The 23,665-nt window shown below is 48.3% G+C and overlaps 2 protein-coding genes across 8 annotated transcripts in view; one reads left to right on the forward strand and one right to left on the reverse strand.

Annotated features, from left to right (window-relative positions):
- The window catches only part of SYNE2 (spectrin repeat containing nuclear envelope protein 2), a 195,512-nt gene extending 184,649 nt beyond the window's left edge, over positions 1–10,863 (reverse strand). For 5 of the 7 annotated variants that reach the window (XM_054198076.1, XM_054198074.1, XM_054198078.1 and 2 more), the window contains exon 1: positions 10,747–10,863. The gene's annotated coding sequence lies outside the window, so the exon portion shown is untranslated. Of the gene's footprint in view, positions 1–4,818; positions 5,258–10,746 lie in introns of those variants that run through there. The other 2 variants (XM_054198075.1, XM_054198073.1) reach the window with 1 other exon arrangement.
- LOC128908634 (uncharacterized) lies at positions 222–18,204 on the forward strand. Its single transcript, XM_054199284.1, has 5 exons — positions 222–701; positions 10,113–10,583; positions 12,120–12,230; positions 13,078–13,278; positions 15,979–18,204. The coding sequence occupies exons 1-5, from the start codon at positions 222–224 to the stop codon at positions 16,276–16,278; spliced, it is 1,563 nt and encodes a 520-aa protein (XP_054055259.1). The 3' UTR covers positions 16,279–18,204.
- Positions 18,205–23,665: the final 5,461 nt, after the last annotated feature.

Genomic DNA, 23,665 nt, shown 5'->3' on the forward strand with positions numbered 1-23,665 from the left:
AATACTTCCTGTTACAGAAGCACAATGGATCTTCTCATTGCATTAATCAATTTAAAAACGTGGTTTGGAAAGTGTCGTTCTTGACCTTCTCTTTTTTTTGGGGGGGTGGGGAGGGTGGGGAATATATCAGTCATCCTGGTACAATCACACAGTTTGAAAACTGCACTAATTCCACGCTGTTGTTAACATACACACACAAAAATACCTTTATTAACAGAGCTATGCCTTCTTCGCACATTCACAAAAGTCAAGCTGTGGAGGTTCACAGTGCATTTGTTTGCCCTCAGAATAAGAGCCTCTCACATTTATCTACTCCCAAGTGGAAACGCAGCGTCAAAGCATACTTACTGAAGCTGGAGAAAACATGCAGTTTTCAACTGGTTTCTAGGTTTTCCCACATTGTTAATAAAAACAAGAACCACTCAAGACACAAAATCACAGTTGTTACTGTAAAAAGGGAGAGCGACGAACACCTGGAGGCTCAGAAGGCTGATGCCATGCCCCTCGATCCCGTCAGAGTACACTGCTATGCAGGAAGCCAAAAATACTATGGCGACTTCATGGCTCTGTCGAAGTCAAGGGTCTGGATGACAATTCAGTCTCCAAAACACACAGCCCGTAAGCACATCCCAGCCCAAACATCTACCTGTGCAACGCCCAGAACTCTCCGATTATGTGCAAAAAGCCACGAGGTTTATACGGTGTGTTGCCACAGGGCCAGAATGGAAAAGCATTTCCAAAGCAGGGGTCGTTCACACGCTTCCCTGCCGGCCGGCGCGCCAGCTGCGCCGCAGCCCCAAGGCTGCTTCCCACAGATAAGGGGGCTGCAGGGAAGGGTCATCATAAAAACAACACGAGAAACACAAGCTGGCTCAAGATCTGTGCTATACCTGGGAAGCACGTCCAGGGCATAAACACAACCTCTTCCTACCCACTTGGTTAACGAGAAAAGCGGGCACAAGACAACAATTACTGCCACTTCACTCCTGCAAGCCTTTCTCCATTTTCACATGAAAGCCACCCCTATCTGACCCCATTGCCCCAGCTATGTGGGCTCAGGCAAGGCCAGTAGCCAGGCACAGCGCTGAGTTGCCACGCTCCGCCTGGCCTCCTTTCAGCAAGGGGAAAGAGGGCAGCATGGCCGCAGCAGTCCCGGCGCCGCGGGGCGCAGACAGGCCTCTGACCTTTAGGCACACAGTTCCCATCACAAAAGCCAAGGGCTGCGCAGAGCTCATCATACCCCTTCCTCCGCGCTTCCTGGCCCAGACTCAGTTTTTACAATGGAGAAAGGAAGGGAAGGGGGAGGCAATCGCCTGCAATCAGAGAAAGCTGAACGCTCGCGCCAGGGACTGCCTGAGCAGAACAAACGGGACAACGCCGCCTACTTTGACCAAGCAAGAAGAATTGCAAGAAGTTCTTTCTCTTACTTATAAATGTTTCTTTCTTTCACCTGGATTGCAACTGAAATTCTTTGGTTAATATTTTAATAGAGACTCACAGCCAGCTTCTCATTAACACCGGAGCCACTTTACATGGTGTAAAAGCTCTTTAAAATAGCAGTATATAATAACTGTTTTGTATTAATTACATTATATTAATGAGAATCAGACTCCTAGTAATATTCTGCCTTTGAAGGAATACAAACATTTCCTTTCCACCGCCTTCCTAATTCCCTTTTTCCCCAAATAAAGGAAACAGGCAGATGGTTAACAAACAGATTATATATCTAAGCAATAAAAGGCCTGGAGTTCCTCAATTAAATCATAAGGCTGTTCTTGTTCAGAAAGATCTTCCTGAAAAGCAGTAATCTGCTCTTTCGGAAAATTAAGAAAGGGGAAAGGTAGAGATAGCGGCAATGTAAACGCAGGAGTTTTCACTAAAGTGGGGCTTGTTCTTACAGAGCAAAATCACTGGAAGCGGCAGTGCAATGTTTGCACAACAGACCTCGGCAGACCCGGCAGACACCATTGATGGTGTCAGGAAAGGGGAGGAAAGTGAAATGCAATGTGTATTTGGGAGCCAAAAGAGAAAGGGCACATCTCATGCTAAACCTATCTGCTTTGGCAGTATTCCTGTAAAGATCACAAACTTGTTTTGATCACTAAATATAGCAGAGAAAAGGAATCTACTGCAAGTAGCTCTCTCCGGCAGCGCTTGCTGTTTTACGCAGGGAGAAGGAAGACACAAAAGAGAGACTTGTCAAGCAAATGGCAAACGAAGCTTGCCAAAATTTGAAGGGCAAATTACAATTTAAATGATAGGTCCTAGCCTGGCAGCTGTGAATGCATCAGCGTCTCTCTCAAGCGTGTCCAATTGAGGCTACAGCAATGCAAACTACCGCTCTTCCGCAGCACACCTCCGCTCTGACCTGGAGGGGCCGGCTCTCCGAAGAGCAAGTTTTTCACGTCCATATAATTCTTTCCACATGGAAAGGGCCTTTTGACGGTGTTGCCTCCCACGCTGACTGTACGGGACCCTCCGCTGCAGAGCCTCTGCACCTCTCCACAGTGTAAAAGCACTTTTGTTCGTTGCTTGAGACAAACAAAATGTCTTTCTTTTTGTTTTCAAAGAATTAGCTGCTTTAGGGAAAAAAAAAAAAAACCAACAACACCACCACACACACAAACCCCTAAATCTCTGATTTACAGCATAGTTTCAAGCCTGCAGAATAACTTTGTGTGTACAGTGAAAACCAGGCCAAACGCTGTTATTCTTACCAGTGCTGTTGCCAGAGAGGACCAAACAGCCAAACTGCACATAGACAACCCAAGAGAAAGAACTTGGTGCTACGCAGTAGCCTGCTAGAATAAACTGTTGTCACTACAAAAACAAAACAAACAACAATACAGTTGCAATTGCAAAGCCAAGGACTTCAAATTAGAAATAGCCTAGGCTAAAGGACGCCTCGTTTATTTCACGCATTCCCCTTCTGCGCATGCAGGACAACAGAGTCCCCTCGTCAGTGCCCCCATCACAGAGCTGTCCAGGTTGCTTTTGGCAAGAATTTGTATTTGGTACAATAACAGAGACAAAACAGGATGAACGCTCATGAGCCCCGTGCATCGCTCTCGCTGAAAGGCAGCAATATTACTAACACAGAAGTTACTTATAGACAAGTTCAGTCAAGCAACAGAGAATGCGCGTTGCGTAAGCGGAGCTGCTGTACCATCCTCTGTCGGGCCAGGCAGCCGCAGCAAGGCCACGGCCAAGCAGGCGAGGTAAGCCATGAGCCACGTCTGGCCGCCCGAGCCAACTCCAGCCCACCGAGGCACATTTCTGTATCGTTTGCAGAGACGCGCCCCTCAGAGTCCCCATCCAGGGCAAAACTCCAGCAACGAGCTGGCGTGTGACCGCCAACACAAGTCCTTGGAACAGGATATGCCTCAATTTCCTTACAATCCACATACTGGCTTTCGGTACAGTAAACTCCTGGACTGGCTTTTCTGAGAACCTTTGCAAGAAGAAACACGTTCAGAGCCATCTCCAAGTTTTTCACCTGCAAACAATAGCCATAAAGCCATTCCAAGTCCACCTACAGCACTTAGCAAGGCACAACTGCTCTGCAGGAACAGTGTTTGCTCGCATCTACGTTGCACGAGTATCTGCTTCCTCCCCATCGGGGGCTGCTGAGGTGCCCTAGCACACAACTGGGAAGAAAAGTCAGATTTTTCACTCCCCCGAAACGAAGCTGGCTCCGCTTACAATAACAAGCTCTGCTTTCTCCACCCCCGGGGTATTTCATCACCAACATCCCACCCAGTTCTGCGTAAGAAACAACATTGCGAACAATATCTCAGACACTTTTTTTTCTTTAAAAAAGCCTAACAAGCAACCTTAAACCTGTCCGTCCACTGACTGTGAAACCACTTGTTACAGTCCAAGTGCTTGATGAAGCAGAGTGACAATTCCAGGAAATACCTGGAATTGATCTTCAATGTTTATTTTTGGAGACTGGCTTTTCTCCCAGCTCTTATTTAATAGTTTGTTCTTTCCCTCCTCTCCCTAGTTGTTCTCCCTGGGATCAAACTGTAATTTGCTTCACCTCTCGGAGTTCACCCACAGACTCCCTAAGCAGGACTTCAGGAATCAAATCCTGGCTCAGACAACACGTTCTTTCTATTTCACTGCTATCATATTCTTTCTCATGTATCAAAAAAGATAGGAGAATGCTCTGGTATTTGTCTGAAATCAGAAGCGCACAGGATCTATTTAACACTCCGTACTTGCCTGTACTTCATATCTCTGCTATACAAGCAAATTCCTTCAACAAATTCTCCCCCTGGACACACAGCTCTTTCTGCTGTAAACTAGTTCTCCACACAGGAGGCATTTTATCCTCAACCTACCTGGTTTACCTGTGCAGATAAGTCAGGCTTTTTCCAGAAGAGATAGTGATCTTTTTTTCCATGCCACTAAATAACACAGCAGCAGCAACGCTTCGGAGTAGACCAGGTCGCAGCTCCCTGTGCGGCTCCAAAGCTTCCCGAGCTTTGCATTTAGATATGCGTTGCATGTTTTACATATGTCAGTTTAAAGAGTTTCCGCACATCATCTGAACACCGCTGAATAATTACACATGCTGCCTTAGGCCACTGCCAGCCTGAAGCGAAGCACATTCACCCCTTCAAGGTTTAGCCGTTTTCCTGCAGATTGAGGGCACACATACAATCATCCACGCCAGCCCGGCGCATACACAATAATTCAACTATGTGCCTGAACTATGGATTTTTGGAAGAGAAAGGACAGGGAAAGGAGGATGAGTAACAGCCTATGTAATTTTGCAAAAAAGTTTTCACAAAAAAGGAAATGAGCACCTACCGGGTGCCGTCCACCACCAAGCGCCAGACAGGCAGTCTCGCCCCGGGGAGAGCAGCAGATTGCAGGGCAGCTGCGAGGAGCACGGGCAGGGGAAGGAACACACTTCTGGGAACCTGCAGTTGTCCTCATTGCTTCCACCTCTGCCACTAACCTGATGTGCGACCTTGAAAGAGCCACTCTGTAAATCCCCTTCGGCCTCTTATTTATAGCAGAAGATTGTCTGGCGCTGTGGGTCCAGCCCGAAGCCTTTCTGAATCCAATGACTGACCAGGGGAGGAGGAAGGCTTTAAATTGGACATTGCTGTCTGCTCTCTGGTCTTGCGTAAAGCCCTCCAGGCACCCCACCTTACACCGTGCAACCTACGTGGACGCCGAGTCTGGTCAAAATGAGGACACTAGGATTCTAGGAGGGCTCTCTGCTGAGATATGAGACACTTTGGCCGAGATTCAGCTCTCCTGACACTAAGCAGCTACAAGAGAGATGCCTCCCTGCGCATTCATTGTTTGAACTCTGCAGAAACAATGGAGAGAAATGGGCACTTTTAGGGCAGTTTGTCCAATGTATTTTTAGAAGTCCAATTCAGTGTGGATGGATCATGGCCCAAAAGTATTTGCTGCTCTTTAGTGACTATGAAAGGAGTCTGGACAACTGCCTCTCATGCAGATAGTTATGTTGTAGTTTGGCAAGATGAATCTCACCCTTTTAAATTGGGGGAAAGGAAAAAAGCAAAGAAGTACCCTCCTCGGTTTACACTTCAGTGAGAAAGAATGTTGCCACCAGAGACACACTGGGCAAGTGCCGTGTGGTTCCCTCCCTGGTAAACATCTTGTAACTAGACAATACGCAACCACCTTCACCGAGAGGCCTTGGCTTTGCTAGAACAGTCATTGAACTTTTAAGTCATTGAACTTGAAGCTCTCATCAGACAGGCCTACAGCCAAAGTCCCACGTTGCTCACTACACAAGAAGCCTCCAAGAAGCAGGACATGCTGCTTGTGGGGCAGCTTTCATTTCTTTGCCATATCATTTAGGTGGTTGTTAACAACAAAAACCAATCCAACATGAAACAAAGACTCAGTAACACAAACTGAACCGAAACCATTTCTGAAGCGTCTTTACAATCACTTTGTGGCCAGTTGTACACAGGCCATTTGCCACAGACCAGCAAGGCATGTTCAGCAGCGTATTCATTCCCCCACCTCGCCCTTTCAACTCCATCATTCACCAACTTCTTGTCTTTCTTCTGTCAACCAACAGGCCAAAAGATTCAGCAAGCAAAACTTTTTTCCTGTCAAACCCACATTTCTGCCTCCTCCCTAGACTTCCATAAAAGTAATTACAAGTGCTTTGTTTTCCATCTTAATTGTCATTTCCTTTGATAGAACTTGCAGCCTGAGTCTTAAAGCTCAAATAACTAATACCATTCTTTCCTCTTCTTCCCCATCCCTGGCCACAAACAGTACTGCTTGCATCAGGGTCAGCAATTCCTTAAAAGCTCTCGAGCCAATCTGTGCAGCTGCATTGTGTAGGGTGTTATCAGCAGGCTGCAGGAAGGTTAAAAAGCAAACATGCCTCCCTACGAGAGACCAGAGACCGAAGTTAAGCCCAGAGTCAAAGCTCTGCCCCATTTCCCCTCCTTTGGGGAGATAACAGCCTGTGCACCAGCTCTTTCCCCAGCGCAGCTTTCTGCTCCCTTCCTGTGTGCTCAGCTGAGCTAAAGAAGTTTTTCCCCACTCCCTTTCTGTCCCTGTCCTGGCCCTTTAGCATCTCCACAGAAGGAGCTTGCTTCATCTCCTGCTGTGAACACTGTGATTTAGGTGATCTATAGAGGCTGTCTTCTCCATATCCTCACTAACACCGGGACTTGTGTGTGGTCCATGAAGGTCACAGGAAGCTGGCCAGCGTTCAGAGACACTATTTAGCCTTCCCATCTCCACTCCGCAATCCCCTCACAGACAAAACGCTCCAGACACTGGGGGTCTTTCCCCTCTCAACATTATCCCAAGCCAAAATACATTCATCCTTCACAGTGGCTACTTGCTGCTGACATCCTTCATGCTCCACAGGACACGACTCAGTCCAGGAAAGGTAGACAGTCAAATCCACGTCCTACAGGGTAACATACACTTTATTTTTTGATTCATAGTCCAGTAGGTATAATCTCCTGCTCCTCCTGGGGAAGCTGCACGTCGACACGGGAGGGAGCAGGGTGAACATAGCCTGTGCCTTAGCATGGACAGACCACTTGTACTCCCGGACATATAATTACACTCCAGACCAATTCAGTCACATCAGCTGAAGTAAAAAACATTCCCGGATCCTTGATCCCAGTCTTCATCCCCTCCACTGGGCACACCCAGCAAAAATCAGATCAACTTGATCTCCCAGTGGCTACATGGCCACCTCTGCCTCAATTACAGGAACCTTCCACCCACACCAGCCAGGGATGAAATTCAGGCAAAGGCAGATTAGTTGAGAAGTATATGAAATGTCACCTTCCCTTTAATCACAGCTTATGGATCCGGTCCCAAAGCGTTACTCATACAGCGCTCCACACTCCACATGTATAATCCCACCGCCTAATCCAACTACTTGTTCAAACAGGCACGTTGCTAGGAGTAGGTCCTTGCCATCATTGTCTACATTTCCAGCGTTCCTTCGCGACCACATCCTCTCCCACACCTAAAAGCCCTGTGACAGTTCAAAATAAACCGCGGGAAACCTAAGGCAAGCGTGGTGGCACACACGGCTCATTCCTTCAACGTGAGAAACGACACAACCCATTGCAACCTGATAGGTGCTCTCCCACGCTGCCAGATCGCGTTGGGGAAACACTTCTGTTGTGGTAAGCAACAGATAAGCATCTTTCTGCACATACACAGAAAAAGCATCTCAGCTGGTAGGCTTTTAAAACCAGTATTTATTGTGCCCCAGGGAAGAAAAGAAATTGGGTAAATGGGCTGAAAGGCGCAGCTTCGCTAGGAAGAGTTTGGATCGTCTCGTCGCATCTCTCCGTACAAACCCGGCCATTGAGAGTCCAGATCTAAAACAGAGCCACAGTTGCTAAGAAAACAGCGCTGCTAACAGACGTCAGGAGATGATTCATGGAGTAAGGGCATATCCCTGTACTACAGATAAACCAAAATGAATGAGGCTCTTTATACCTGATCTTCCAAGCTGTGCTTCTTCATGCCCTCTTTGGGATTTTTTTTTTTTTCTCTAATTCATTTCTATATTCAAACGGTGAGGAAACCGAGCAGAGCTAAATTTGCTGTTTATGGAATTAATTACTGGTAAAGGGGTTTTACAACACTTACAATGAACTCAGTAAACGGGCTAAACTGTGGCCCATTTTTCCCCCAAAATAAGGCATTTTTCTCCTGAAACAAGAAGCAACTTTGCCCAAAAACCTATCAGAGGAAATAACACAAAACCCACACTTAAAAACAGCAAAGGAATGAATAGTAACCATCTTTTCTTTTGTTACTTTCCCTTATACCATAAAACTTAAAATTAACAACTAGGGAGATAAAGCATTTTCAACCTATTAGATCATTAGCCAGTAATGCATGTCGCTTCTTGAATTACTTCATTGTGTCTACGCTTAAAATCTTTGCCTGACAAATAAAGAAAAATTAGCCAGCACACTACAGGACTGGCCGGGTGCTACTGACACCAACAAAGTTCTCATTTATTTTAATGAATTTTTGATCAGATTTTATTGGAGAAAAAAAAGCTCCTTTGCCCCTCTTAAACCATCACGCTCAATTCTTAACACGGTATATTAACAGCACTTAAAATACAGTTTCCTGAGGTTATTTGTAAAGAGCTGTTTAAATAAAGGAACTTTGATATATGTTTTTTATAGATAACTAGAGTAAAAAGGCAATTATCATTCATTACCCTTCATTATGAAGGAAGGAAGAACAAACATCATTTATACACTTCTGAACACACGTTTGTACAGCATCTCGCACAAGGGGAGCCCAAACATCGCCACAGTACACATCAGTCCAAGGCAATGCGTTTATTACGGTCACCGCTGCTTTTTCATCACCCCTCCAAACTCCCGTGTGTCACCGCCCATCCCTCTCTGCTTCAACTCGTCCCCATCGCCCCCGCCGGCAGATGCCAGGGCCTCTGCTCCCCTGCCACCGCACACTCGCTCCACACCACCCCGTCCCCTCCCGCTACAACATGCCGCCTTCTGCCTTGGAAATCAATTATTTAGGCTGCCCTGATTTCAACGCGAGGTGTCTGTGCGTGTGCCTGTGGGGTGGAGGACACTGTTATTGTGGGTAGTGTTAACAGCCGCCACCGCACTCCTCCTCGGAGCTATAAAACCACCCCAGAAGTGGCCGAAGCCCATGACTCAGCTAACCAGGCACCAGAGGCCACGTGTGTCCCTTCTGCAGGTATTGCATTTCAAGAAGTATAAACAGATGTGCCCACCAAGCTACAGTTTTGTCAGCTTGGCCAGCAGTCGCAATGACTATACGAGATCCTGCACATGGCACTTACGTCTTTGTCTGTCCTGTGACGGAAGATTGCCCTGAAAACTGAGCGGGACGAAAAAGAGAGAATGATGGCAAGAGCGGGGAGAGGATGGATGGGACACAAGGTACCGTGAAAGAGAGAAGCAGAGGTGTGAGGAATACACAGCCACTGACCTGACAAAGGTTGGGAGAAACTCTCAAACAAACTTGCTCAAAGTTTTTTCTCTGTACATTTTGAATAACCCGAGGAGCGTGCACCTGCTCAACCTCCCGATTCCTCCAGCAGCTCTCAGGCAAAAAGAAAAAAAAGAAAAATTACCCCATTTGTGGGAGGAGAGGGAGAGGACTGAGGTGAAAGGAGGACAGAGAGCCTCCCCTTAAATCCATGCACGCACAGCACCTGACACAAAGTCACCACCAAGTCACCACGCGTGCCACATCCCATGGGCCGCAGTAACACACATCAGTAATAACTGCTCCGAAGGGACACAGGAGGCTGCCAGGAGCCCTTGAAAGATGGGAGGGAGGGAAGGCAGAAGGGAGGATGGCACGCAAGGCGGGGGAGAGAAAGGAACCCATGTGCGGTGGGAAGAACAGAAAGCACCATCCCTCAGCGGGCAACGCTTTATCCAGGGCAGCGGCAGCGGCCCGGCACTGACAATACAGCGACTGGAGAAACGCCTGCACCGCTGTGGCCCTCGCAGAAAAGTAGTTACTCCTTTTCCCGAAAACTTTGCCTGAGTAAGTATCGCCATCAGTTTCAAAACACGCAACCCAAGAGATAACGGCTTTGTAAGCGACAACCCGCCGCGCCCGCGCAGGGAGCGGAGCCGCAGGGAAGCGCCGTTTACCTGCCCCCACCCCCCTGCGCCGCTCCCTCTCCCGGGGCTCGCTCCCCACCGCCTCAAACCAGCCCGGCTCCCGCTTTCGGCCGGGAAAACTCTACCGGCGGAGCTGCCGGCCGGACCCGGCTGCGGGGCGGGGAGGGCAGGGCCCGGCGGCGGCGGCGGCGGCAGCGGGACCTCCCGCAACACCCGGCTCCCGCCGCGCTCCCCCCGCCCCGCCGAGTGAACTCCCGCCGCTGCCCCGCAGCTGTGTTTTCCCCCTTTCCCCGGCAAAAGGGCAGGAGAAGCGGGGGTGGAACCCGCTCCGGCAGCGGGGTGTCTCCGCACCCCCCGTGCAAGCGGCGTCCCGCGGGGGGCGCGGGCGGTGCCGAAGGTGAAGCCGGCACCGAGGGAACAAAGGCGGCGGGGAACAAAGAGCGGCAGGTACCGCCGCGGCGGAGCTGCGGAGGGGAGCGGAGCGGGGCCGGGACGGCGGCGGCACCGGCGGGCCGGGGCCGGCTCCGTCAAAGCCGCCGCTCCCCGCACAAAGGGGCAGCCGGGCCGCGCCGCAACTTCCCGCCGGCGGCTCCCGGCGGGGCAGACTCACCGCGGGCGCAGTCCCGGCATCGGCGGCGGGCGCGGGCGGCGGCGGAGAGGGCGGGAGGAGGAGAAGGAGGAGGAGGAGGAGGGACCGGGCGCTCCCCGCCCCGGCCGTTCCCGGGCGGGAAGGCGGCGCGGCCGCGGCCCCCGCAGCCCGCCCGGCCGCCGCTCCGCCTCCGCCGGCGGCCGCGGGGGGGCCTCTCCGGGGCGGTCTCCGTCCCCCGCAGCCCACGCGTGCCGTGTTTGTCCGGCGCACGCAGCTGCCGGCGCTTTGCAGCCTCCCACCCGGGGCCGGCCGTTCCTATCCGGAACGCCCCAGGCTGAGCCGCGGCTGTGCGTGTTTCGTGGGACGACCCGGCGAGAGCAAGGGGACGGTCCTCAGCTGCCTCACCCCGCTCCTGGCCATCGCCAGGCTTCGTTCTCCTTCTTGGGGTTTCCCGGTGTTTCCCCTCCCAGCGCTAGCCGGGACGATGCTGCTCATCCCACCCCTGGGAAGCAGGCAGGCGACGCCACCAGCGCTGGGTGTCCCTGCGCTTTGGGTAAAGGGTTGGGCTGGAAGTAAGTAAGAAAACCTGTGTAGTGCTAAGAACCTTTTTCTGGTCTGGGAAGATTTGGGGTCAGAGGTGATACAAAGAATTAAAATGCTTTAGTGTTGTCACAAATCTGCAGCACCCCCAAATCAAATTTAGAAGATCAGGAATATAAGTGGGCAAAAACTGGAGACCTCTTGAGTTCCTGCACAGCCTCCGCAGCCCTCCCCAAGCTCAGCTCCCTTCGCCTCACGCACACATCCCAGACACGAGCTGCCTTCCTCTCTCTCTCAGATGCAGACTTTCCTCAGCTTTAGGGGCAGCACCACCTGGCCTTGCCCAGATAGATCTCTGAAAGGGTAAATGGGAGCCAGTTATACGAACACAGAGCAAACTGGGGGTTGTTTGGAACTTCAGAAGAGGGGTTTTGGAGGGGAAGAGGAAGGAGTTCCTTACATTTGTTCTGTTTGATACCAGATAGCTTTTGGCTGTAGGCTTCACAAAGTGAGAGGATATAAATACTGAGATTGAGATTTGCTTTACACGCTCAGAGGTCAGCCGGCTATCCAAAGAAAAATGTAACTTTCCAAAAGCCACTTCCTGCAGTGCCGTTACATTGGGTTTCTCCTCAATCTGTGCTGATAAAACATCAACCAGCTTAAAAAAGTGGAAGCAAGCGACGTCCTGTATTTGAAGGCTCCAAAGCCAAAGGTACCTACTTACTCAAGCTTCTCTTCATACCCACAGATATGTCTAAAGAAACTGACAGATTTGGAGCCCTGATTTTCTGTAAGGAAATTTTTCTTTTCCTGGCAAAAGTGAACCCTGTACTTTTTTTGTGCTGTTTCAGCTGGAGCCCAAGAACACAATGTCTTGCAGAAGCATCAGTCAAAGCTGGTTACAACTCGACTGCTCTGCCTTGGCAAACACCTGTCATGCTGTCCTTGCAACAAATCAACACGTGAGTGCTCTTTGTGTACTTTTTTACTTGTTTTATTGAGGATTAATTAGTGTTTGTATAGTGACACAATTGTCTGGTACTCCACGGACACAGCTGAAGGCAGAGGGCTGCGTTCAGGCTGTGCTGTAGTTTCCTAACTTCTGTGTTATTGCCACTGTGTTGCATATCCTCAAAGTGAAACAAGCATTTCTGACTGATTTACTATTCTTGACCAACAGATTTTAGTCTTATGCTTAAGGAAGGAAAGAAGAAGATGCAATATCAAAGCCAAGCTCTATTACTTGAAGAATTATTTCAACCCCCCTCTTGATCACTCTTCCACATGCCATCAAATTCAGCAGAAAACGTCTCATGGAGTCTTGGCCTTTTGTGCCTTGGAGAACACCACCCTGCATTATCCCTCCATGCTCTTCTCATTGGCTTAACCCTGCGGTGAATCACGCAGCTCCTCGTCCCAGCATACACAGCACTGCAGGCACCTGCCAAGCTTTGTCAAACACAAGCACAGGTCCCAGCCCAAGGTGCTTGTTTTCACTTAAATTATGCATTTCATAACTAGCTTGGAAGGCACTTTGAAGATACAGCACTAAGTATTATTAATGTTAAATGGTATTTTTGGACAGGCATAATGCAAGCAATTAAATAGTAATACCATAAAAACAGGTGCGGGACACAAAGGTAGAATTAAGTCATTAAGTCATATATGCCTACTTTATATCCACATCTTCCGGATGTTGATTACTCAGTACAGCCTGACACTCCGAAAATAAGCTTTCATCGCTCTTTTTATACACAGCCTTACAGCGAGGAACTGCTAAAGCCTGTGCTCAGATTAGTGTTTTGACAGGTATATCGGTGCTGCCAGCGAGGCTGGCAAGGAACTGCCATGGATCAGCCTTCGTGGAAGATGAACATCTGGAAGCTGCGTGAGCAGGGCTCTCACCTACTGCCCACGAGTGTCCAAAATGAGCTGCCTGGATGGATGCACGGGACACTGGGGAAAAGACCCGCAGAGCAGCACTGCAGGCTACAGTCGTCGATGGTGAAGGTAACTGCGGTGGGGATGAGAAGCCCTCACAATTCCCGCGTGCCTCCTGAACGAATGTATGGTCAGTTCAGCAATGTATCTTGCCCCCACCTTCCAACACCACTCTGAACAGCAAACTCACAGGACTGGATGTCTCTTGTACAAGGCATCCAGGTATGTCCACAAGTCCCTGTGGATGAACGGCATGACCTTCATAGTAGGACATCCCTTCTATAGTGCAGGATTCGCACGACTAGATTCCAGCATTGGTGGGGGATCAAATGCCCCAAGTCCACTCGATAAAGTGTTAACTCTGAAGGGTAGTGATGGCTGTGTAAACTAAGTTTGTTTGGATACTCCAAGTCATGTTTGCTCTGTAGTCTGCCAGAACAAACCTTTGGCCTGGTGACCCTCCTCTTTCCCCTGCGTGCAACCCCCTGTGCCATAGTGGCACGGTGTGTGCGCTGGAACTGGGAGCCAGATGGAAATTAGCCCAGAAGAAGAATACTTTGTTTTCGGCTGGATTGTTCCCAGGCTTTGATTGTGGTGTGGACACACAGAGAGGTATGTCAGCACAACTGAGGGGGCAGCAGGATCCAGCACAGAGACAGGAATGCACAGGACGAGCTGGAGCTGGGGATAGAACGATACACCAAGAGAACAAGGGACCAGCACCGTGCCAGAAACCTCAGCTGCTGTGCCCCGTTGCTGTCTGCTCACCCCGTCCCTCACAGGAGAGAGGACTGGGAAAGGGGAGGGAGGGGTGAGAGTGGAAACTCACCTTCGGACTGTCCTACCTTCCATCCCGCTGGCGCAGCAACACCGAGGAAATAAGGCTGCGGTTTTGCAAGCATCTTTTTTTGGTGGCAGCGCTTTGATGGAGCGGTTGGGTTACGTTGTGCTGGTGCAGCTCTTTGTGCAGTTGTGTTGTCAAACAGACCAGGAGACTGCTTTAAAAAAGCAGTACCCTCCCCACCTCAGTTATTTTTACCCTGGCTCAGGTCCAAGGCGCGATTCACCTCGTCTCCACCGAGGTGCAACTGCAAGAAGAGTGCTGGAGTGGGAAAGTGTAGCCAGAAGCAGGCGAACAGGGGTCTGCGTAAATCCACGGTGCCTCTCAAAAAGTGCCCATGGCCCAGTCCCTCAGGGAGCGTTTCTCTTCAGCAATCACGGGCAACTTGTTTGTCAGAATTAGGGAGATCAAAAAAAGAGGAAAGAAAGGTTGAATCCGTGTAGGCACGTGCAGCATTTGCATACTATTTTCCTCTGCAAAACATAAAAGGAAATCTGACTGTAATCATGTTAGAAATGCTCCCTTTTCCCCTCCCATTTAATCTAAGCATTACGAATGACACAGTCCCCAGCATGTAAGACGGCAGTCCAGCAGAACACTTAGGCATGGACGCTGCCTTTAACACCTGACTCTTCCTGCTGAAGTCAGTGGAAACACTTCGATGCTTGAAGTTGCACATGCTTAACTGCTTTGTTAGGTCACAAGCTAATTTAAGGACACAGAAGCACAGCTCCGAAAGAGAAAAACAGGTTAATAACACTGAAGTTGCAGCAAATCTGTAGGAAGCCTCCTGGAATAGGTTCGTAATTAGTAAATCGACCCTTCCCATAGTAAATATTTTCACCTTTTCTTCAGCTCCCTTTTTCCCCTGATTTTGCCAGTGGACTGTGGTTCCTGGGTAAAGACAGAACAGACTGAAGACTTCTACACTTAAAAATCAGTGCCTGAATTGTACAGCAGCACCCAGGAGCCTGCACCGTGCTGCACCATCTTCCTACGCAGCATTGCATGAGGGAGGTGTTTCAAGGGGGTAGCTGTCTTAAGGTAACCAATGCTGAACATGCAGTTTGGGGTGAACTTCCAAATGTTTTTAGTTCCACCTAAACATGAGGAGAAACTTCTTTCCTTTGAGGGTGGCAGAGCACTGGCACAGGCTGTCCAGAGAGGTGGTGGAGTCTCCGTCCCTGGAGACATTCCAAAACCGCCTGGACACGTTCCTGTGCAACCTGCTTTAAGGTGACCCTGCTCTGGCAGGGGGTTGGACTAGATGATCTCCAGAGGTCCCTTCCAGTCATTCCGGGATTCTGTGACTCCGCTCATACACACAGCCCAGGTTAGTGGCCTGAGGACAGGCACCTGCAATCTGAACTGAGCAGGGCTCATTTTACTCTGTTCATAATACAGGTGCTGTGCATTGATAAAGGTTTACAATCTACATTTTCCCACCTCCCAAAGTGCACCAGCTCCGTGGTTGCAGGCGAGGTGGGTTTGTTACGCAAAGAGATGTAACTTCAGGTTACACCCTGGAAATTAAAAGTCAAAGCTGAGCACCCCCAGCCCTCAATACCAGCTGAGTAGAGGTTTTTATTGAGGCACCTCCAACCTGCCTAAGTTCTGCTTTGGGTACTTAAGTGCCTTTTTGGATCCCACTCGACACCTTGCTATCCTGATGAGCTTAGCGGGCTTAGGAGACTGTGTTTTAGGAGTCTGTTAGACTCCTGATTAGACAGGGCCAAAATCTTATGGAACTTTAGGAGTCTACAAGTAGACAGTCAGTACTCGTAGACTCCTAAAGGTCCATAAGACCTTGAGCCGGTCTTATCAGTGACTGCAGAAAGAATCCCCTTATCTTTTATCCCCAAAGTTTACCCGCCTTTTTGACTTACGTTAGTCAATCTAATAAAAAATATTATCTCTTCTGTCCTTAGACTGTCGCTGCTGCAGTGCTTGTACTCCAGTGTATTTGTAAGAGCACCATAGTGAGCCTGCAACTGAGACCACACCAGTCCTATCGGCTTTATCCTCGTGCTCCAAAGCTGGCTGGTGCCTCCCAAGCGTGCTGTATCCCACCAGTAGTTTGGCATCTCAGTTTTGCTCTATTTTTTGGAAGTTGGGTGAGAGAAACCTGCCAAAAAACACTGTATACAGCCAACCGTAGCAGAAGCTGGAGAAACACTGCGTGGTGGTCAAATGCCAGGTCTGGATTCAGGAACCTGCAGGACGTATGAGAAAATAACAGCCGCTGGGCAAGCAGCTTCTTTGCAATATAGCTCCAACTGGCCATCTGCAAGCTCCAGGCACTTGTAAAGCAAAACTGGGCAGCAGAAAGCACCTAAGGGCTTACGCAGTTTTCATTTGATGGCTTCCTCTCACCTCTGAGGCCCTTTCTCTGAGGCTCAGACGAGACATGGAGTAGTTTCACTTTGAGCAGTGACTGTTTTAATTTCTTGGCAGCCTTTCCCTTCCTTGCCACCTCCAGGAAAAGGCCTTCTCTCCGTAGTTGCACGTCTTGATATTTCTAAGACACACACGGGCTGAGGACTGCAGAAACGACGTCAGTGCTTGCCTCCCCCTTATACCATACCGGGCACCCTTCTCACACCTCCGTCTTTGGGGAACGGCACCCTTGGGCAGCTCTCGGGCGGCAGCGGTTTGATTTGCCTCTGCTTCCACTGCAACACCTACATGTCTTGGGTGGCTACAGCCCATTTTCAACCATGATTCAATGGAGAACAAAAAAGCTCTCAAGAGAAGGAAGTGGGGCTAAGGCTTCTTTGGAAGCAGGGTTTAGTAATCCCCATCACCACCTTTAAAAATCAGTGCCCTTGGGCCCCAACCAGCCCTCAGCTCTGTCAACAGCTTTACTGCCAACTTTACTAACAGTCACACAAATGTAAATCTAGTGTGAGAAGAGGATTAAGCCCATTCTGGTTTTATGGCCTATGAAATGTCTACTGCCCTGCTGCCACTGTGCAGTGATACATAACACAGAAAAGGGGAATTCAGGCTGCTATTGCATCTTCAGAATTTTCAAGGAAAAAACGTGATTCCAGAAACTTTACCAGCCAGTAAAATGCATATGCAGACAAGGTTTCTTCTAAGTCAGAAGCTAAAAGCCTATACCTTGCCAGATGCTGGTTGAAATACATTCATTTTTTTCCTGCAAAATAAGATTAGCAACAGCAATTTTCCATGCATTCAAGTTCAGGATTTTGTCTGCAAGGGGATTAAAGCTCGGGCAAACATGAGCCCGCCTGGATATTGCCCTACTCCGTCGACTGCTCTCACTTGGGATAAGACCCGTGCAGGGGGCTATTTAGGAATTCCACTAAAATGATTATTTCTTCACTGATAACTCAGTTGGCTGAGATTTGCAAGGACTGAGGGAACTAGATTTACGGTTTGTAAAAATTTCTGTTGGATGTGGGTTCCTGACTCCCTTAGGCTGATATTTTCATACGAAAGGCTAGAAAGGGAGTGTTTTACTATAAAATTTATGATTGGATTTCAGCTCTTGGGCTTGGAATAAATACATTTTGGTTCCAGGTTTCTATAATCTTAGAGCATGGCTCAGATCTCTTAGCAGGATTGCAATGTAAATACTACCAAATAGTTGTTATGATTATTAACAGTGTAACTCCACTGAGCTGTCAGCAGAAAAACAACCACGCTGAATACATATTTCAATTAAAGATGCAGAATTATGTATATTTATGCACAAGGCTGAAAAGCAGACAATATTTAAAATGTGCTTCGGGGCAAGAGATACGATTAATTTTTTGTTACCTTTATTATTTTCCAAGTTATCCTGGTCTCTAGCTCAAAAGTCTCACTCAGTCCTTACCTGGTAAAGTTGCCGTTGTCTTTAGTGTAAGATTTTCTGTGTGACTGTCACTTTTTTGGTCAGAAGGGATAGGTAGGGACTATAATGAGATATTACGCTGACCCTCGAAGTCACAATTGGTAGCGTTTGCCAAAATGGAAATGCATCTCCCTGGCAGACGCTCGCATACACTCCACCTCTCTGCTTCAGTCCTCCTGGTGAAAATCTCTTGCAGATCAGAAAGACAAGTGGCACATGGAAGACAGACTGCAGTGACCTCTTGTTTTGGTACTTAGTTTGTACATGCTGTTTGTTTTGGCATTGCGGATATATTTAGTAAACTGTCATGTGTTATAATTTGTGTGGCTCCCATGTTTTGAGAAACGTTTGCTGTCCTGCATTGCCTGGAGTCCTTAAATTGCTCTTTCATTTACACACTGCTCTATTTTAAAAGCAGTGTTTAGAGGTCATGTCTTCTCCCTTAAACCCACTGTGAGGATCCCGAGCTGCCAAACACTTGTGCAGTGGCACGGCAGGTTTTTAGCCAAGTCCTCTTCTCCTGAGCAAACGCTTTGGTGTTTATTTGTAAATAGTTTTCCTGAAACCAAGGGAAATGCATGCTAAATAAGATGCTGATGTGTTTTCTGACTGCATGACAGACTGTCCCTTGAAGCGTGGCCCTGGATCCCTGGTGATATCACCCTCCTTGTGACAGGCTCTGCTATTTTTGGTTGTCAAGGTCTGGGTGCCGGGCGCTGGGGGACCTTTTGGTCCGCGGGAGCACGTGTACCACCATCCTGTCGTGGGCAGGCAGCCACCAGCCACATGTTTGTACTGGTGACAGGTTTGCTTGCTCATCCGCTGCCCGGGACTGACCACAGAGCAATGCCTTGCTTGCAATTTGCGGGGAAAAAAACCCAAACCTGTTATTTTGTGTTTAGCCCAAACATCAGCAGTCAGCCTCACATCTCAAAGAAAGGGAAGGAAAACGGCAAAAAGAGCCCGTACCAGCACAAAGCTGGGGTTAAATCCGTGGGGTCGGTGCAGCGCTGCTGTCATCCCACCCCAGCCCCTGCAGGGCCCCACAAACAGGACCCACGACCCCTGTTCTCCGCACACCTCTCCATGGCCTTGCAACCTGCCAGCCCCACCCCAGGGATGCTGCACCCCACAGCTGACGTGTCAGGGTGTGCTTGCCCACCACACCGGCTGCCAGCCCTGGAGAGGAACCTGGATCAGAGGCAGCTGATCACACCTCCAACAGCCAGCTTTGGGCTTCCTCAGCCTCGGAGGGCAGCAGTAACCCTCTGTCCTCTCTGCCAATCACAGTGATTCCTCTCATTATCACTCCTAAATTGCTCCTGACATGGGCTTGTCCTGCAGCAAGTCCCAGATCTCTTACTCAGATATGTACTACCAAGACCTGGTCTCAGTGTGCACTGGGGAGTCGTGCTGCCCCCTCCAGCTTTGGGCACCAGAGGAAGCTGCTGGACATCTCCTGGCTGCCACACAGTGAATCCCTGGCCCTTATTCTGCAGAAATAAAGTAAATACTTTCTCTGAATTTTAATTTCTGGAGAACATCTACTGATACGTAGGCCAGTGCGATACATTATCATGTATCATACAATGCTTGCGCTGGAAAAAACAAGGTCAAAGAAGTACACCTTTCAGGCACGGCGGAAATTTTGTGACGATTGCAGTTCTTCTGGGAGTTGTTATTATTAGGATTTGTAGTGCGTAAAATCCAGGACACTGTTGTGGCAAAGGTGCATATCGCAGCCGCCAGCAGAAAAAGGGTAAGAGGAGCTGGTGCACAGCCCTGGAGGTGTCAGCTGTAATGGAGTCATTATGGGTGCCTGTGCAGGAGCTCGTTCCTGCTGGAGGCAGGTGGAGGTTGGACCAGTTCAAGCCTCAGTCAGTTGAACTCATGCTTGAGCCTCTCCAGGGTTCGGTGGACAGGTAGCAAAATGGTCCCAGTCAGCAGCCAGACGAAGACAGGAGCAGAGGGGTCCCTGTCAGAGCAGAAGCTCACACAGATGAGAAGGGGTTGGTCACAGCGGGGAAACGTAGGCATGAAGAGTGATGAAGTCCTGGCAGGGCCAGGGCTTGGGTGAAGGGTGGCCGAAGCAAGACCTCACTGATACTCCAAGAGGCATTTCTATCCTTCCCTACCACCTCTAGTCAGATGGTCTTCACATCTCCTCTGCATCAGGACCGGCACTTGTGAGAGCCATAAATCCCAGCTTAAATAAACTGATACAGCTGCAGAACGGTCCGGAAAAAGGAATGTAGTGGGTTTTCAGTTGGATGGCTGGAGCCAGCACAGGAGATGATGGTTGATGGATCAGAGGCGGGGGGAGCAAGCAAGCAAGGCAAGGACTTCAGCTTCTGGCAGCAATGTCCACATGGGTGAGCGTGAGCCAGCGTTTTGTTTAAGTTTATCTAAGCGGGGCGGTCACAGTAGGGTGATCCCATCCTGAGCCACCCCAGCCGTGCCCTCTCCTTCTGTCCTACACCAGATTTAGTGATGAGAGGCCCGCAGGGTGAGTCAGCTCAACTAGCAGATCCAACAGAAAACTACTAGGAAGCATTTCTTTGCAGAAAGAGTGGCCAAACACTGGAACAGGCTTCCTAGAGAGGTGGTTGATGTCCCAAGCCTCTCAGTGGTTAAAAGGCATTTGGGCAATGCCCTTAATAACATGATTTAACTTTTGGTCAGCCCTGAAGTAGTCAGGTAGTTGGACTAGGTGATCATTGTAGGTCCCTTCCAACTGAAAAACTCTGTTCTATTCTACTCTTTCATGGAGGTACTTTCTGGGATGCTTCTGATCAATCAGATCAGCTTATGGAACAAATTCATCCCATGGTCATGCCATCACTAGAGGCAATGCAAAGGGAGTAATCTTAAGCATGTGGTTTTGTGATGTGGCTGAGCCTGTTTACCTGCCCAGAGTCCCCAGTGTGCACAGTCGGGTCCCTGTTCCCCTCCCCGTCGCACTTGTGGCTGCAGTGCTGGCACTGGTACCACTGACCATGCAGCAATCTCTAAAGTAACCAACAGCTCGTTGCAGAAATAACAATAGCTTCTGGCTCGGTTGGTTGAGTGCCCTGACTCACCGTGCCAGTGAGCACCAAAGCAAGGGATCACCAGAGGAACTGGATTTGCTGGTGGTTTGATGAGCTGAGCTGTACCCGAAAGCTGCCCCTCCAGCATGACCTTGCAGCAGAGTAGGACCACAGCAAGACCTGCAGTGCCAGTTGGCAGGCAGAAACTGATGCTCACAAGCAGATGTGCAGTGAACCGTCCTGCCGTGTGGCAGCTTACACTTCCATAGCAAGATGCAGCACTGGGCTCCAGATGTTTCACCAACCCGGAAAAAAAAGCTGGGTCAAGGTCTCTCCAGGCAATACAAAACAAGCTGTAGGCAGACGTGCATGAGCAAACTGTATTTCTATAAAAGAACACATCTTTTAGGACAAAACTCAACTCTTGCTAGTGCAAGCAAAGGTAAGCTGGATGTGGGAGAGCATGTGCTTGTTGGAGCAATGAAACGACTCATCTGCGAGTGCCAGATGGGCCCCTGAGAAAGCCCTGTGTGACACAGAGATGCTGCTATTGCACTGCCACCATGGATAAAACAAAATGTAAATCTCTCTCAAGTTCAAAGTATTACCCCATGCTGTTTTAATAACAAAGTTCACTGCGTAATTTGGCTCTGGGCTCCTTATTCACTTCAGGCAAGTCCAAAAGTGAAATGGGAATGGGGTAAGAGGCCAGAGCTGAAATGCAAAAAGAAGCTGCTCATCGCCGATGTTTAGTTCATGCCACTAAACCTTCATTTTCAGTGCTGCTAGTCCTTCATTTTCATGACAACTTTGAAGATCTATTATAATTATAGTTTAATGAAAAAGCTGAATCCAGAGATGTAATTGCAAAAGGGTAATTGCCTACTGTGCATTATATTTAGAAGAGGCAATTAACTGTATATTCCAGTGATGGATTGAAAAGATGAATTTTAGCAATGACAGAGTTCAACAACTGGGAAATCTTGGTTTAAAAAAGTGTATCTAGTATTTTTATTTTCTTTTTACATTAGGGCTCCATAGTTATTTCCATTTTTAAAGAAAGATTGATTTCAGTAACTGCTAGAATTAATCAGATGTGACTAACCAGGAGGGTACCTGTAGCTTTTGCTTATTGAAGAAAGTCTGTACTTTACAAGGATTTATCCAGATTCCTAATTATCTTTTTAATAAAACTATTAGAAATGGTGAGTGATACTTTTTTTTAACAAGGTTATTTTTCACTTAGGTCAGACCCAATGGAGGTTGGCTTGCAATTAAAAACGAGTAAACAGGTGCTTTAAAATTTATTTTTACTGTACAAAATATGTTAACTGTCCCGAATACATACAGGAAAAGACACAGAAGTTACACTTTAAAAAAAAACAAAACCAACTGATTTATTAAATAAAGGAGCATTTTCTGTCATTGGATTTGGATTTTTTTCTGGTTTTCAGGATTTCAGAAATGCTGGCTCTCATCCTTAGCTCTCTTCCTTTCTTAGGTAAGAGGAAGAAAGCAAATTTTCCCGCTTTTTCAGTTGTCAGTTGGTTTCTTGAGCTATCCTTAACCAGGTAACTGACTGAATTGAAAATAAGAAATACTCTTTCTGCTCCTGCAGAGCAGGCTTTTGTTAAAGCCAGGACCCTGCCTCACGCCAGTGCTGGCTGCTGGAGCCTCAGACCAGAGCACCTTATCAGGAGACCGGCTCTACAACATGCAGTGTCTTTACAGCTGCATTAAACTGTGGCTGATGTGGGACGTATTTAATTATAAATAGCCTTACTGCCAAAAGAGTAAATACAATTAAATAACTCCAATGATCTTAGTGGTTTTTTGGGAGAGTGATGCCAAGAGCTGGGGTAGTAGGTGGGCTCCTAGCGACACGTATTGGTATGGCAAATCCTCCTAAATGAAGTCAAAAGCACTTTGGTGCAAATCTCCTACAGAAAGTGTTTAGTCCCAGCCCTGGCTGGGAGGGGTGTCTCCCACCAGCGCGGTGAAGGCCTATCTAAATGATGAACTGACATTAAATGTTTTTAATCAAAACCCATGTGATTTGCAGAAGCAACGATGACATCTAGTGGAGAAGCGCATTATTCACACTAAGGGGGAAATCGCAATTAATGCTGCGGGCCAGCAGGTCACGAGTACTTGGGAGGGATTTTTCCAAGGAGAAATTACCACCACTGTTGCTAGCGGTTGGAAAGGCACCAACAATGAACGTTTTTGAAAGTTTATCCCAATGATTTGTAAATGTTACGTGACCCCAAGTTGCTGGGGGAGAGCTGGTACCCAGCGCTGAGACCAACCCTATTGTTTTCCACTGTTTTAAGCACCATGGAATCAAATTTTCATGTTCCAGCCTTAAAAATGATAGGTTAAAGCAGCAGAAGGAAGGGATCTTGCTGTTGAGCTAAACTCTTGTGACTCTTGTGTTTTGCCCATTTTGTACTACGGTGATTGACGTTGCATGCTTCTGTAAATACTGAGTAGTGACACACACTATATATCGCTCCTTTGTAATCATATCTGACGTCAGCTGTGAAAACATGAGAAAACAGATTTTTTATGCCTGTAGTCCGTGCCTCTCTGTGTGCTTTTAAAGGACAGTTTGCCAACAAGTTGGATCAGAAGAGAAGTTAAAGGGGAAGGTGTTTCCCAAGAAACCTGAAAAGGCAATAGCTGGTTTTATAGTCCTGATAAGAAGAAAGATATCAAAGGGAA

The sequence above is a fragment of the Rissa tridactyla genome, chromosome 4 (assembly GCF_028500815.1).
Source record: "Rissa tridactyla isolate bRisTri1 chromosome 4, bRisTri1.patW.cur.20221130, whole genome shotgun sequence".
NCBI classification, from domain to species: domain Eukaryota; kingdom Metazoa; phylum Chordata; class Aves; order Charadriiformes; family Laridae; genus Rissa; species Rissa tridactyla.